Raw genomic sequence first — 15,369 nt, forward strand, 5'->3', positions numbered from 1 at the left:
TATTTACTGTGCATGATGTAAATGTTGTATGATAGAGATGATCAGTGTTACTATGTGTTTACAGTATTTGAATATGAGTCAGTGCCTTTTCCTTTTCTAGCACATTTGCCTACAGGATCTCAAATCTTCCTCCGTGATTGGGCAGAGCTCCATGACAGGCTCTGAAAATGCAAAAAGGCAGGCAAATTTCTTAGGAGCACTGCTGGCACGAGAACTGTGGGTCTCTTGTTATCAGACAGGACATTAGCTGCTGGATGATCATATGAGCCCTTCACATGAACATACCTGGTACGTATTGTTTAAAAATATATTAAATCCGCGGCTTATAGTTCATTGAATTATCCATGTGTTTGTCAAGACATTAGAGATGCGAATCGTTGTATGTGATAATCCTGCAGTAAAACATGTTTAAAACATAATACATTTGTGTCAAAATCTTTTAAAACCTTTGTTTCATCAAAAAAGGACAGAAGTGTCACTGAAACGGACTGCAACGAGACAACATGGAGTACACATTCAGAGCTGTAACTCGCAACCCCGGGATTATAATCTGGAGAATTGAGGTGAATTGATTTAATTTCATACATTAACTGTTTGATAAGATAAACATCTTCATTTAAAAGAATGCTGGTAAACCTGTTGGTAAATCCCCTTCCCATCTCTGTGCAACAGAAAATGGAGCTGGTTCAAGTTCCTGAAAAATCGTATGGAAATTTTTACGAGGGCGACTGCTATGTCCTTCTATTTGTAAGTCTGGGATTGTGAATGGATTATTACAGTTTTATAGGCATTCTGACATGTTACCTTGGACAACAAAGAAAGAATGAAAGTTTTAGAAATTGCATTATTCTCCTCCTGAGCTGCACACACAGTTTGTCCACTGTCCACTGTCTGCAGACGCAGAAGCTGAAATCTGCTTTGAGCTACAACATCCACTACTGGATTGGCTCCGAGTCCTCTCAGGACGAGCAGGGAGCAGCTGCTGTGTACACCGTCCAGCTTGATGACTTTTTAGGCTCCTCTCCGGTCCAGTACAGAGAAGTTCAGAACTACGAGTCAGACACTTTCAGGGGCTACTTCAAACAGGGAATAATGTGAGTAAAACAAAACGGTGCTACTTTGGAAAAGGTCAAGGGAGTTGTGAAGAATATTGGTTTGTGTTGTTCAGATATAAGACGGGGGGCATTGCAACGGGCATGAGACACACTGAAACCAACACCTACAACATTGAGAGGCTGCTTCACGTGAAGGGAAAGAAAAGAGTGGTTGCCAAAGAGGTGAGCTATGTGTTTATATGACATCATGGGACGTAGGCTTCATGTAGAAAGCATTCTTTGTGTTTCACTGCGTTGCAGGTGGAGATGAGCTGGAAGAGCTTCAACCTTGGAGATGTCTTTCTGTTAGACCTTGGAAAAACTATTGTGCAGTGGAACGGACCAAAGAGCAACAAACAGGAAAGGCTCAAAGTAAGGGGACTATAGGGCTCTTCATCACTGATTTAAATATTCAGCTTAAATAGAAATCACACAGTTAGTAATAACCTCAGGTAACAGCAGCTAAAACTACATTTAAACAAATGGCATTGTCTTGTAATGGACATCCTCATTGCTCAGAAGTCAAATATTAGCATCCTTCATTTGTGCGCATAGTGGAAGCTCATTTTCAGCAGGGGAAGCAGCAGGAAAGCATTGCTTCACTGTTATCACTCAAATTTAGATTTTTAACCATCAAAATACTCTTTATTTAAGTTTTGTGGCAGGTGTGAAAGTCATGTTTGGATGTTAAATACATCAAATCTTCAAGTTATATGTGTACAAATGGCAAACAGATTTAAAAGCAGGGTAGCACAATATAGCACTGGTCAAGATGGTCGCACATTTGCCTCCCGAACTTTTCTGTATGGAGTTTGCATGTTCTCAAAGTCCACACGTGGTTTGCTCTGGGTTCCTTTAGCAGACTCAAAACATGCATGTCAGGTCAATTAGCAACTTCAAATTGTCCCTAGGTGTGAGTGAGGGTGTGAATGGTTGTTTGTCTCGTTTGTGTCCCTGTGATGGGCTGGAGCTTGTCTAAGTCGAACCCCACCACTCGCACACTCGGACAAAAGCACCAACTCCCCCGTGACCTGGAAAAAAAAATGGATAGATGGTTGTTTAGTCTAAGCATATTTGCAAAATATAAATATCAAAATCCACAATGACAAAAACATGCAGAATGAAAATGAGCATGAAGTGATGAAGAAAGATCATGAAATTTAAGATCTAGCACTCACCTGCCGCATTATATCAGATTTATGGCTTAGATCATCTTATGTTGGTCAAATCTGGTAAATTATATTGAGATCTCATTTTTTTCAGGATCTTGCAAAATCAGTGACCAAAGTATGAGTTGGTGATGACCATCAGCTGCTATCAAACTTTCTGCTCGGGTCAATTAGCTGTGCCATCCATCTTGAAATGTATGGAACACCAAAATGCTCAAAATTAAATAAATAAGTAAAACATTATGAAATGAGAAAAAAATATTTTTTATAATTTTATTTCATAATTGTGTTTTTCATGGTATCTTATTTATTTCATAATGACTTTTCAGCAGAATGTCTTCAGCTGTCAATCAACGTCAGTGGGTTGGACTGACACGCCCACTGGCTGATCCTTCACATCATCCATTAGTTTTCCTGCTCACTGGTACAGCTAGCGTAGCAGCAACTTGCTAGGTCAACAGTCATGAAGGATGGCAGAGTTGCATGAACTTTGTTCAGCTCAGGTAACTTTAGCAGATCAAATTGAGAGGATTACGTTCTCAGAAGATGCAGGTGTCGTGACAAAAAGGGATGGGCTGCCAAAAATTGATCGGTGCCGTGGGAGCGTGCACCGGAGGACTCACTGTTTTAGTTCTTCAACTTTAACGTGAACGTAATCCTCTTAACTAGATCTGCTAAAAAGTTACCTGAGCTGAAAAAAGTTCATGCAACTCTGCCATCCTTCATGACCTAGCAAGTCGCTGCAAGCTGCTATGCTAGCTGCACCTTTGCAGTGAGCAGCAGGAAAACTAATGGATGTGAAGGATCATCCAGTGTGCATGCAGGTCCAACCCACTGACATTGATTGACAGCTGAAGTCATTCTGATGAAAAACGCCATTATGAAATAAATGAGCCAACATGGAAAACACAATTATGAAACAAAAGAATGAAAATGAAAAAGTTTCATAATAATGAGCTTAGATGAGTTCATAATGCTTTATTTATTTATTTTTGAGCATTTTGGTGTTCCATAGAAATGGGTCCACTCCAAAAAGTTAACAGACAACCAATGCATTTGTTTGGATTGTTTAGATTGCTGCTTGTCTAAAGTTGCAGAGCAAATAAAAATAAGCTTAACAAAGCCTATATCACTAATCAGAACTTTACCGGTTCACCTTAATAAACTCGAGTCTTTCATTGCATGCGCTCCGTCTGTCTCTCAGGGCATGTTGCTGGCCAAAGATATCCGAGACAGAGAGCGAGGAGGCCGAGCAGAGATCAGAGTGATCGAGGGGGATGCAGAAAGCAGCTCTCCTCAGAACATGGAGCTCATGAACAGTGTTCTTGGTGAAAGAACCTCGGGCCTGACGGAGGGGAAGCCAGATGAAGTCGTCGACCAGGAAATGAAGGCTAACCTCACGCTTTACTGGTGAGCTGCTCCCTCTTAGTGATGCTCTTGAACCCTGTTTGGTTTCAACAAAAATGGTTAAATCATGTCATCTGGACCTCTTTCTTTAAGTAAAAAAAGAGGTCCAGATGACATGATTTAACCATTTTTCTTGGTATCTACCTGGATGATTGAGCTCACAAAACATTTTTCCTATTTGGTTTCATTCTCATGGTTGTACTTCTGATTCCAGTGTGTCAGATGAGGACGGTCAGATGAAGGTTGTGGAGGTCGCAACAAGACCTCTGGTTCAGGATCTGCTCAACCATGATGTGAGTCTAAGCAACACTGGATGACTCATTTAAGTCTCTTGTTGTGACTCAAGCAAATTCAAGAACTATTTTATTTAGACACACATTAGAGTTATACTCTATGACATAATTATCACTTTAGGACTGCTACATTGTGGACCAAGGTGGGCTGAAGCTTTTCGCATGGAAGGGAAAGAAAGCAAACAAAGCTGAAAGACAGGCGGCCATGTCCAGAGCTTTGGTGAGTCACACAAAACCTTTGGCTTGACTTATCTGGCATTTTAGTTCCAGTGTTGTCAATGTTTGTGTCATTACAGGACTTCATCAAATCAAAGAACTACCCGATGACCACCAATGTGGAGTCAGTGAATGATGGGGCGGAGTCGGCTGTCTTCCGGCAGCTTTTCCAGAAGTGGACTGTAAAAGATCAGAGTCAAGGCCTTGGAAAAACAAACACCAGGGGGAAAATTGGTTAGTGGGGATTAACGCGTGGCAAAAATATGTTTTATGTTGTGGAAAAAATAGACAAACTCAACTTTTTCTTTTGTTATGGTAACAATCAGCGGCTTATGATTTTTGTTTTGACGTTTGTTTAAGCTCATGTCACACAAGAGAAATTTGACGCCTCACTGATGCACACGATGCCAGAGGTTTCTGCTCAGGAGAGGATGGTGGACAACGGGACGGGTCAAGTGGAGGTACATCAGCTGTCAACAATGCACTTCTATAAGAGCGCTGGTACTGTTGTGCAGTCAGTGGATTCTTTTTTCACAGAATTCTGCCACGAGGAGCAAACTATGAGGTTTCAAGTTTTTTTTACAATCAGAGCTTTCATGGAATTTGATAAAATATGTAACACAAGGGATTATTTTTGTACAAGAGATTGTCGTTCCAATACTAGATACTATACTATACCAATACTAGAAGATCGGAGATGAGAGGGTGTTTGTCCTTTTATGGCCATCAAAGCGTATTAAATGCTTCCCCTTCTTTTGCCTGCATTCTGCATTATCCAGACATGGACCCTGCTCTGACATGTTGGATATTTTGTAATCTCACATGTTTGGGTCATCAGCCGCGAGCGTCCGCTGAGTGCAGCGGCTGAATGAACGTCCATTTGGGCTGATGGATCGCTGGCAGTAGGCCATCTGAAGCGTCACTGAACTTTTTACCTCTTTGAACCGGCCGGTCAGCGCGTAGTCAAATGGCTGCGTGCGGCTGGTGATGGTATAGCAAGCCATGTTGCCAAATAATTGGATCATCAACCACGCGTGTCAGCTGACACAATCAAAAGCCCAACACCAACCCGGCCCGGACATTAAGCACATTATTAAAGACCGACCCTAATCTGGGTCGAGCGGGGCCGGGCTCCGTGTTCGTGTTAGAAATGACAGCTCTATGCTGGAGGACAAAGCGACATCATAAGCACTGTGTGAGGAAGCAGTTTATGCAAAGCTTGAGAAATTATAGTTTTAATGGATAATTGTTTTGGGATCTTTAGCTGCGCTCCAGATAGTTTTCCTTTAGTATTTTAACGTGTTGTTAATGTTAAAGTTATCACCACCTAGCGGCAATAGCTTGTTCGGATTTCTGATTTTCTCATCTACCATTGACCGATAAAGACAACATTCTTGGTAAGTTGAAGCTAGAGCTGAGCGGCATCCGCATAGGCTGGTTTTAAGTCCAGTCTTCTCCTTGTAAACAAATGGAACATTGTCACAGGTAAAATAATAATAATAATAATAAATCTAATTATCACACCTCAAAGTTTTACAGGTGATGACTCTTGGTACACAGCATTCTTACCTCACTGTTGTATCTTCAAACATTCATTTTTCTACTATGTTAAACTTTAGCTGTTATGAATAATTGTATGCTTGAACAAAAAGGTCATGTGACACCTTGATTGTATGTGGAGAAGGCGGGACCTAAAACCTCATTGCTCAGACTCTGGTTCCAAAAATAGAACATGGCAGCTCCCATAAACCAGGTCTTTTAGCTTAAATTTTGAACAACAAAAGGAAATGGGGACATTTTGTCCATCTACTTTTAACATTTAATTAGCTTTTTGTTCCTTTCCAGATAACTTTTTTTTTTTTTTTTTTTGCTGCATTTAGCTAGCATGTTCCAACTTTTAGCTTCAAGTTAGCATTTAGCTATTTTTGGCTCTAAGATCACATTTTGCTTCTTCTAGTGTTTTGCTTTCAGTTTTAGCTTTAAGTAATTAATAATACAGCGTTTCCACCAAATTTCAACAGAAATTCAGCACTCAGCATTCACACTGCATTTTCACAGGAAATGGAAATTCCTTAGTTCAGAGTGAATTTCCTTTTGATGCCCTCAGGTGTGGAGGATTGAGGATCTAGAGCTTGTCCCAGTGGACCCAGAAACGTACGGATACTTCTATGGAGGAGACTGCTACCTGATCCTTTACACCTACCAGGTTAACAGCAGGAAGTGCTATCTACTTTACATATGGCAGGTGGGTGCACACTGATTGTTGCTGAAACATAAAGCTATTTCATCGTGGTTCTCAGATTAATGGTCTTTATTTCTTATCCTTAAAGGGGCGTCATGCCTCACAGGATGAGCTGGCTGCCTCTGCGTTTCAGGCTGTGAGCTTGGATCAAAAGTACAACGACGAACCAGTTCAAGTGAGAGTAACTATGGGAAAGGAACCGAGACACTTTATGGCCATTTTCAAGGGGAAAATGGTCATCTTTGAGGTGAGACTAGGACTGCATTTTCAGTCATTTAATGAAACAATCTGATTTCAGAAGCCAAATTTATGTCTGACACAATTCTTTCTTTTTATTAGGGGGGCACCTCTAGAAAAGGCTCCTCTGAACCTGCACCTCCAATAAGATTGTTTCAGGTTCGGGGTTTTGACTCATTTAATACAAAAACCATAGAGGTTCCAGCCCTGGCCTCCTCTCTGAACTCCAACGATGTGTTTCTACTTAACAGCCAGTCAGGAATTTATCTGTGGTGTGGAAAGGTAAAAGAGTGCGTTTTTAAATACAAGAAGTTCATTATAATGTCGAAAACTATTTTGGGCCCTTTGTTATGTGATTTCCTGCATATATTTATGATCTAGAGCTAAAACAAGTTTTCCATGTAATTTTCCATGAACTAACATCCATTAGTTCTTTATATTTTGCTTTAAATGAGCCAAACTCTTAACATTTTATAGTAGTTTTGATTCTTGTTTCTACTGCCTTTTTTGAATATCTTCAAAGTTTTTTTTTTTCCTTTTGGAATTTGACTTTTTTCAAACTAATTTTCAGTCTATCACCTGATCAATTACAGGGAAAACACTTTGTGTTAATTACGAAGGTCACTTGCTAGGCAGTGATACAACACCCCCCCCCCCCCCCCCCCGTCACAAAGACTTTTTGTTTTTTTACTGAATTTATACAAAAGACTAATAATAACACTGTTTGACATAAAAAATAGAATTTAAGCACCAAAAGCATGTTTCCCAAAGAACTATTAGCTGAAAGGTTTGGTTCAATGAAGTTACCTTTAGTCATTATCAAATCACTAATAAATAGTTAATATTGCAGTTGTTAATTAAGTTGTAAACACTTAATAAACCATTAATAGTTTGTTATTGTGAATTAGGTAAAAAAAAAAGAAAAAAGAATGATGACCCGTCTCTTGTTTTGTCATGTTTAGCTAAAATAAAGTACACTGAGCAACTATGGCAAAAATTACCGTATTTTTCGGACTGCACGGTGCACCCGATTATAAGGCGTATTAAGTGAAACAAAACAATCAAATAAGTCAAACTTTATTCAACTCATTCACAATAACGCTCAACATTGTTCAGTTGTACCACATGAAATTGGTTCGAGGGCAGTAAGCACAACCATATACATAAGGCTTATTGTCTATTTTTGAGAAAATTAAATGTTTTTAGTGCACCTTATAGTCTATAAGGCGCAGACCTATGAATTAAAGTACAACATTGGAGCTGTAATAAAGTCAATAATCAGTTGGACGATGAAGACTCCTACAGGTCCTGCTTCAGGTTTTCTGATGGAAGACGTGACTTTCAGATATTGTTCAAGTGACATAACTAGGGTAGTTATTTTAGGCCTGAAAGTTTTTCTGCTGTCCTCCACCTGTCAATGTTCTTACTTTTTAATCACACACTGCACAATACGTCATGATCAGGTGCAAGAACTAAACAGAAAGTGAACAAAAGGCAGCCGACGTCCAAATACAAACCGTGAAAGATCGTCAAAAAACCTGGAGAACTTCTCATCAAGATGATTTTAACAAAATTATTGGAAAGCCTGGCTCCTCAGAAGCAAAGTATAAAGCAACGAGAGGTGGTTTCAAACTCCTGCATCACTAAACTGATTTGTTATTATTATTAAATCAGGGTTCAAGCGGGGATGAGAGAGCCATGGCGAAAGAGGTGAGCGCTGTGATCGGTCAGGGCTCGCAAAGAACCTTTGAGGAGATCGTGGCGGAGGGTCAGGAGCCCGTTGAGTTCTGGGAACTGCTTGGAGGCAAAGCTCCTTATGCGAATGACAAAAGGTAAACAATACTGAAAATAATAAGATTACCTAACTTTCAGGTGGATGACAGCAGTCCTTCAGTTTTATGAATAAAGGAACTCTATCAGATATCAGCAGTGATGTGGAAATTACTTTTTTTTCACTGCAGGTTGCAGCAGGTGGTCACAGACCACGAGCCACGCCTGTTTGAATGCTCCAATAAGACGGGTCGCTTCATTGTGAGTGAGGTAACTCAGTTCACACAGGATGACCTCAGCGAGGATGATGTCATGCTGCTGGATATATGGGACCAGGTAGAAGGAAACAGACTGACAACCAGAGCTGATCACATTTGCATTGTGTGTCCACCTTGATTCGATAGTTTTCATTTTTCCTGTAATTTTCTGCCTTAGTTGATTCTGTGGATCGGTAAAGAGGCCAATGAGGTGGAGCGCAAAGAAGCGGTGATCACAAGCCAGGAGTACCTGCGCACCCACCCAGGAGACAGAGATCCAGACACGCCCATCGTCATGATCAAACAGGGGTTCGAGCCGCCCACGTTCACTGGCTGGTTCGCCGCCTGGGATCCGTCAAAATGGAGCGTGAGTTCTGCGTTTTCAAACCGCTCTGTGAGAATCGTTAAACCGACAAACGAACTCAAGTCTTTTCTTCATTTCAGGGAGGAAAGAGCTACACAGAGCTGAAGGAGGAGCTAGCAGAAGATGCGGCGCCTGTTATTGTTAAAGCTGTATGTTGTTTTTTCTTTAAGTTCAAGTTTATTGTCATTCGCATCACATGTGGTGCATGACGTGGACCGAAATGATGTACTCGGGGTCGCAGGTACACCCAAAAATAGCAAAAATATAAAGTATAAAAAGAAAGAGTATAAAAGGATCTAACATATGCACTAAATGAACGCCAAACGGTACGCTTAAAGATCTAAAATATACGCTAAACACTAATAATGTAAAACAATATGGTTTATTAAAGAGCAGCCCGAACATGAGTCTGTGGTGAGCAGATGGATATGAATGAATACAGCAGCATGAGATCAGCAGCATGGATAATCAGCAGCACAGATACATCACAAATCACCAATTAAAGTGACATGACAGTGATTTTATTTATTTATTTAGTTTTGTTTCTTGAGCTTTCCAAAGAACGCAAATAGTTGTGCTTAGGACGACATTTTTAAACCGTTAGTGTTTCTTCCTGTAAACTCTTGACAAACCTTATAAACTACATGTCAAAATTCAAAAGTATAGCTGCCTAACATTCCTGAAAACAAAAGTTAGGAAGGAAAAACTGTTAAGTTTAACATTGTTATCCATTAAAAAAATATTAACTGTACTTTGTGGGATAGTTTGCTCAATTATTTTAACTGAAATTATCTGGGACAAGAAAAAAAACCTTGTATTAGAGCAGCTTTTTACCTCCATTTTTTTTCATAATTCAGTTTCTCTACAGCCCAAAACTCAACATGTTTCTTTAAGTGACACTAATGTGATCAGTTAAATTATTAGTGATATGAAAACCAAGTATCTTTGTTTCCTTAAATGATTTTCCAGGAGGAGAGCATCGCTGAGAAGGAAAAAATCTTTCAGACCTTTCCACCAGATGAACTGATCAACAAGCAGAGCAGCGAGCTTCCTGAAGGAGTCAATCCCCGTGAGAAGGAGGTGCATGTTCATGTCTTTCTAAAAGAAAACGGGAGCACGCAGAAAAAAGTCTGCATCAGTGACCGCATGCTGCTAAAACAGCATCAAAACAATCTATTGGTTTGACTCTGTCCTTATTGAGATTGTTTAAGTAGTTTAAAATGTGGTTCTTTGCAACTGTAATGAACAATTAATATCTTACCTGTTGTAGATATCTCTTTAAAGACCTCAGTTAGGCCAAAAAGATGGTTTAATTCTGACAAAACAACAAAAAGCACAGAATCTGATGTAAATCACTGTTTATTATAAAACTGACTTAGATGCAAAGATTTACAAACGAGCATTCTCGTGAATTGTTATAAATGTTTAGGATTGGTGTTTTTAGTTGGCGGCAATATACTTTAATTTAGGCCTTTCTTGGACTAGTCAGTGTGTCAATCTGGTCAAAATAAAACAGATATGTTCTGAACTTTAAGTAATATATCTCTACCTACACATTTATGTCCTGTGTTCACGATTCTTATCTTGTTGTAAACATTGAACGAACCATTATTACTTTAGGTGTTAGGTACGAAAATGCGATCTTAGGCATTTTGTTCCCTTTCTGGTGATTTTCATTCAATCTTGTGGCCTTTTTGTCAGAAACACCTCGGTGACGCGGACTTCCTCTGTGTATTCGGGATCTCCAAAGACGACTTTGTGAGCCTGCCGCAATGGAAACAACTGAAGCTGAAGAAGGAGAAAGGCCTGTTTTGATCCCAGCTTTGTCCAAACGGAGCTTTTATTGATAAATCTCACTGGATGCCTTTTTTAAATTTATTCTTTGCAACTTGTCCACAATATTCTCAGTACAAAATTTTCTGATATCGTATTTAGTCTCAGGCAGAATCCTTACAGCTTGTGAACACGCTTTTTGTTTATGCAAGACACAGCACATATAGGTTAATTATTTGATTTTGCGCAAATTGCTTTATCTGACTGAAGATTTACAGGCTGTTAGAAACTATAATACACCTAAAACAGTCTGTAAATTGTTTCTTACTGACATGTGTTCTTAGTTTTGTTCACTTTAAATCACTTCTACACATCAAAGTGTCAAGAAGTTCAGATTTTTCTTTAAATAAAGATCCATTTCGCCACTCGGTGGACAAACTTCACTACATGTTGGGCTTTTCATTCGACTTGTGCAACTCAGTTTCTTCCACGTGCACCACTGCAGCTGGCTTCAGGAAAGCTGCTCGTGGTCATTTCTTGTTTTATCATTTCTTCTACATGTGCAAAAAGAAGCAAACACAAAACAAATGACAAATCAACATCCACATTTTACTCTTTATTTTGATGCAAGTCTTCCTCCACCCCTGCAGGTGAAAATATCAAAGCGTAGAAAAGAGCGAAATAATTTGACCCACAAAAGGCATTGAATTAAAAATACGTTTTCATTAAGACTTTACAAAAAAAAATTACCCGATTAGATACGTTTTAAAAGCCGAGTGCTGACCATTCTGCAACATTTAAAGGATTTTTACAGGATAAACAAAATCCCTTTGACCTGATCACCATCCAACAACAAAACATTTGACTTGTGACGTAAAAGGATTGTTCCTGAACCAACAAGAGCTCCATCAGACAGCACTTCAGCTCTTGTGTAGAGGACAAACATCGAGGCATTAGAGGTGTTAGTGACATTTGTTGTATCTTGGCAGCGAACGCAATAAACAGTCAAGTATGGGAACAGGAGAACCAGCATTAGGCGAAACAGAAATGTGCGATAAAGGCAAAACTTTTTCATGCTGCTTCGAACCATCAACACTGATGATGTTCTGCAGATATTCAAGTTTCCATAAATGTGTTAAAACATTTCTCATAGAAGCAGTTTAGATGCTTGACGTGCTTATGAAAAGAACAAAAATGAAACTTGAATTCCCCTTTAAAATGCATCTGGTGGCAATAAATGGCATACAGTGGATTAAATATAAGTGTGAAAGTACGTGCAAAATTACAAATATATCTTATGACGCAAATCAACCTTTTTAAAGTTTATAAAACGTGGCTGTGTATGTCATCATGCAAACAAACACAAACGAGGTGAATATTTTCCAGCTGCTTTTAGCACAGAAGGAAAAAACAACAAAGTATTAAATGTTTACAGCAATCAGACACCCAAAGTGGCTAACGTCCGCAAGTTCCACATGAAGTAAAAAATGCGCAAACGCACAGCACTGCTGTGCAAGCAGACAGTTCAACACATCAGCTGAGTATTTCTCACTGATGCAACTGGTTGAAAAAGGAGTGTTGCTTCTGTAATCTGATATAAGACCTTTAAAAAGTGCAAAAACAATCAAAATTCCACAAAACGTCCGAGCAAAACAAGTGAGGTGAATCGTAGAAGAATATTTCAGAATGTGGGAAACGGATGAATCCCTGTTAGATAATCTGTACAGTAGTCCCTTATTCATCACGGGGGATCTATACCCTGAAGACCCGCGATAAGTGAAAAATCGCAAAGTAGGAATAGTAGTACAAGTAGTAAGCAGTAATTTATTGTAGTATATACATATACTACAATAAATTATATATATATATATATATATATATATATAAAGGCGTTTTAAACCCTTTCCACATTGTTGCAATATTCTAAACAATGTTTCTAAACTCTAAACGCTCTAAAAGAGCACAGAACGTCATGATTTCCCTCTCTTCGGCTGCTCTCAGCCGCCTGCAAGCGTTCTTGGCCACGCCCACTTCTCAGCTCTGCACGCAGATCAGCTGCAGCAGGAAGTTTATCCTGCAGCGCGGGCTGCACAGAGGCGCAGGTGCTAAATAATTTTAAATAATTTATTTTAAATAAAAATTCCATGCCGATCGTGCGGCTAATCCACCAATCAGCCAATTGTGTCTCATGTCCAATTTTGTTTTGAAAATCCGCGATAGAGCGAATCTGTGATAAATGAACTGCGAAGTAGCGAGGGACTACTGTATTTTACATGACCAACAGCTAAACGAGGAGTCAGATAGGACATAAACCTGCTTCAGGTATATTTTGAAGTGAAACCATAACGTGGGCACAAAACAGCAACCGTCCCTTTCTGAATTCTTATGAAACTCAATATATTTTGAACACATTTTGATTTGCATCAAGACACAATTGGAGTATTTTCCCTCACTACCCTTGTGTTAAAAACGTGAGGGCAAAATAACAATAAAAAAATAAAAATTGAATGTTTAGAACCAAACAAACCAAAAAAATTTTTTTTTTAATCAAACCTGAGCTTCTTTGTTGGGAATTACTACAAATTTTTTTTGTTATAAAATGTCAATAATGATAATTTTAAAAAGATCATAACGTTCAAAAAGCTGTCCTTAAAATGTTTTCAGTGCAGATCTAAAAATAGACATTATTGGATTCACAAAACAAAAACAAAAAAAAGCAAACACACGCAAGAAGCTGAAACTACCAGTAACAAATGTTTGGCCATTTACCTTAAAGTGACTGAAACGATTAACGTTTCTGCTTCAACGGGAGATAAAAATAAACTCAAAGAACTCTTGAACTGTACCAAATTGCTAACGAACGTCATCAGCCTGTTAGAATTAGGACAAAACGCACACTTCAGGGTTTCTGAGCTCCTGGGTCTCGCCGGGGGCCGAACCGTTCTCTTTGTTCTCTGAATCGAGAGGCAGGTCTCCGTCACCTGGAAGCATCTCCTGCTCCGGAGTCTCAGCTGAGGCGTCCTCGTAGGCAGAGTCGTCCCTGTCCGGAGAAAGGTCCCGCCCGTCCTCCGTGTGGTTTTTATATGGTCTCTGGTGGACTCCATCGATGGAGACCAGGTTGTCCAGAGCAAGAGATTGGCTCAAAGGTGGACTGACCATCCTCCGCAGCTTTGTCAGGAGGCTTTGTTCATCTGGAGCTTCTGAAACCTCCTGCTCTTCACTGGCTTTGATGCTGCTGTGAGCTTCACACAGAGTGGAGTCCTTTTCTTCTCTCCCAGCACCTTTAATCACCTCTGAGCCAACGTGATTTATCAGCTGTGCGCTAGTTACTTCATCCGTCACGTTCCCTGAAGCAGGTGGTTTGTTGCTCATTTCCTGCCAAGAGGAAGAAACAAAAAGTCACAAATCTGAGAATCATTTGTTAGAAATGAAAAATTTCCATCGTAATTTGGAGTAAACTTTACGAGAACATCCAAACTTACAATTTTTATGACACTTTTATTGGTCGGGGGGGGGGGGGGGGGGGAGAGACTTGCAAACTTTTTGCTACAGCATGCGAAAAAAACAAATAAAAGACTATTGCCCGTTGAACTGGAGTATTTTAAAACTACACCACGTGAACTCACACGCACACGTTGCACTTGTTTTACACCAGCTGCCCTTCCTGACACAAGCTGAGCTAAACTGAACAGACTAAGCTGAATTTCAATGACAACTTTAGCAGGTTGTGACTAAAATTGTATAAATGTATAAAATCTATTTATATGTAGGCCTGTCAAGATAACAAATTTTGCTGGGCGATTAATTGTCTCAGAAATTATTGCGATAAACGATAATATTGTTTGAAATTTGACAATAATTAGTAATTATTGTCAAATTTAAGAAATGTTTAATTCATTTTACATGTAGTACGTTTTTTCGACCATGGCGGTATAAGACTGCTTGAACCGAAGGATGGATAGAGAGGGAACGAGCAGCATCTCTTTAAGAACAATGGGAAGGAGGCCCCTTGACGTGACATGGGCTGTCTCTCCTTCCTGTTTTTCGGTTCTCAAAATGGCAGACTCTCTGTGTGATTTGAGCTCTTTAGCATAGCATTTGTCACACAAAGCTTTTAATAAAAAAATCAGTAAACAAGTTCTCAGATTCTTTTAGCAGAGAAAAACAACTTTCTAGATGAAGGTACAGGTTTCAACCGTGAATTTTGGAGCTTTGACAAGACAGTTTTTTTCTCGTGGTCGGCTTGTTAGCTTAGCTTCTTAGTTTAGCTGCTTTTAACGATCCAAAAACACGATTTTTGATGGTTAAAATGGATTTTAAAGAGAAAAGAGAAAGGGAGGGGTCAGTGAAGAGCACCGGAGTTGAGCTTTTTGTCATCCAGTGTCTTCAGTAGAAAGAGAGACATGAAGAAACGATAAAGCTGATAAATGAAAATGAGGTTGATCATTTTTATTTATCATGCAATTAATTGATTTATCGCGACAGGCCTATTTATATGATAAATATGAGTGTTAATAAAAAAAGTTGATTTGATAATTTAAAAAAAA

The 15,369-nt window shown here is 39.3% G+C and overlaps 2 protein-coding genes across 2 annotated transcripts in view; one reads left to right on the forward strand and one right to left on the reverse strand.

Annotated features, from left to right (window-relative positions):
- The first annotated feature begins 218 nt into the window (after window positions 1–218).
- Window positions 219–10,864, forward strand: avil (advillin). Its single transcript, XM_037679631.1, has 20 exons — window positions 219–288; window positions 466–563; window positions 673–747; window positions 898–1,094; window positions 1,169–1,277; window positions 1,356–1,466; window positions 3,468–3,673; window positions 3,885–3,963; window positions 4,085–4,183; window positions 4,260–4,413; window positions 4,540–4,640; window positions 6,287–6,424; window positions 6,510–6,668; window positions 6,761–6,940; window positions 8,333–8,490; window positions 8,620–8,764; window positions 8,864–9,052; window positions 9,130–9,198; window positions 10,019–10,129; window positions 10,751–10,864. Exons 2-20 carry the CDS (start codon window positions 504–506, stop codon window positions 10,862–10,864), a joined length of 2,454 nt encoding a protein of 817 aa, XP_037535559.1. The 5' UTR covers window positions 219–288; window positions 466–503.
- A 2,721-nt stretch (window positions 10,865–13,585) lies between these two features.
- The window catches only part of si:ch1073-456m8.1 (leucine-rich repeat flightless-interacting protein 1), a 15,799-nt gene continuing 14,015 nt past the window's right edge, over window positions 13,586–15,369 (reverse strand). The window contains exon 6 of the mRNA XM_037679634.1: window positions 13,586–14,197. Within this exon, the coding sequence (XP_037535562.1) occupies window positions 13,703–14,197 (495 nt within the window). The 3' untranslated portion in view covers window positions 13,586–13,702. The remainder of the gene's footprint in view (window positions 14,198–15,369) is intronic.

The sequence above is a fragment of the Nematolebias whitei genome, chromosome 7 (assembly GCF_014905685.2).
Source record: "Nematolebias whitei isolate Nwh7 chromosome 7, NemWhi1, whole genome shotgun sequence".
In the NCBI taxonomy this organism is placed as follows: domain Eukaryota; kingdom Metazoa; phylum Chordata; class Actinopteri; order Cyprinodontiformes; family Rivulidae; genus Nematolebias; species Nematolebias whitei.

Coding starts and splice junctions, on each gene's coding strand:
- avil (XM_037679631.1), top strand. CDS start 504: ATGGAGTACACATTCAGAGCTGTAACTCGCAACCCCGGGATTATAATC. Junction 3,674..3,884: donor GCTAACCTCACGCTTTACTG/GTGAGCTGCTCC, acceptor TTCTGATTCCAG/TGTGTCAGATGAGGACGGTC. Junction 6,425..6,509: donor ATCTACTTTACATATGGCAG/GTGGGTGCACAC, acceptor TTATCCTTAAAG/GGGCGTCATGCCTCACAGGA.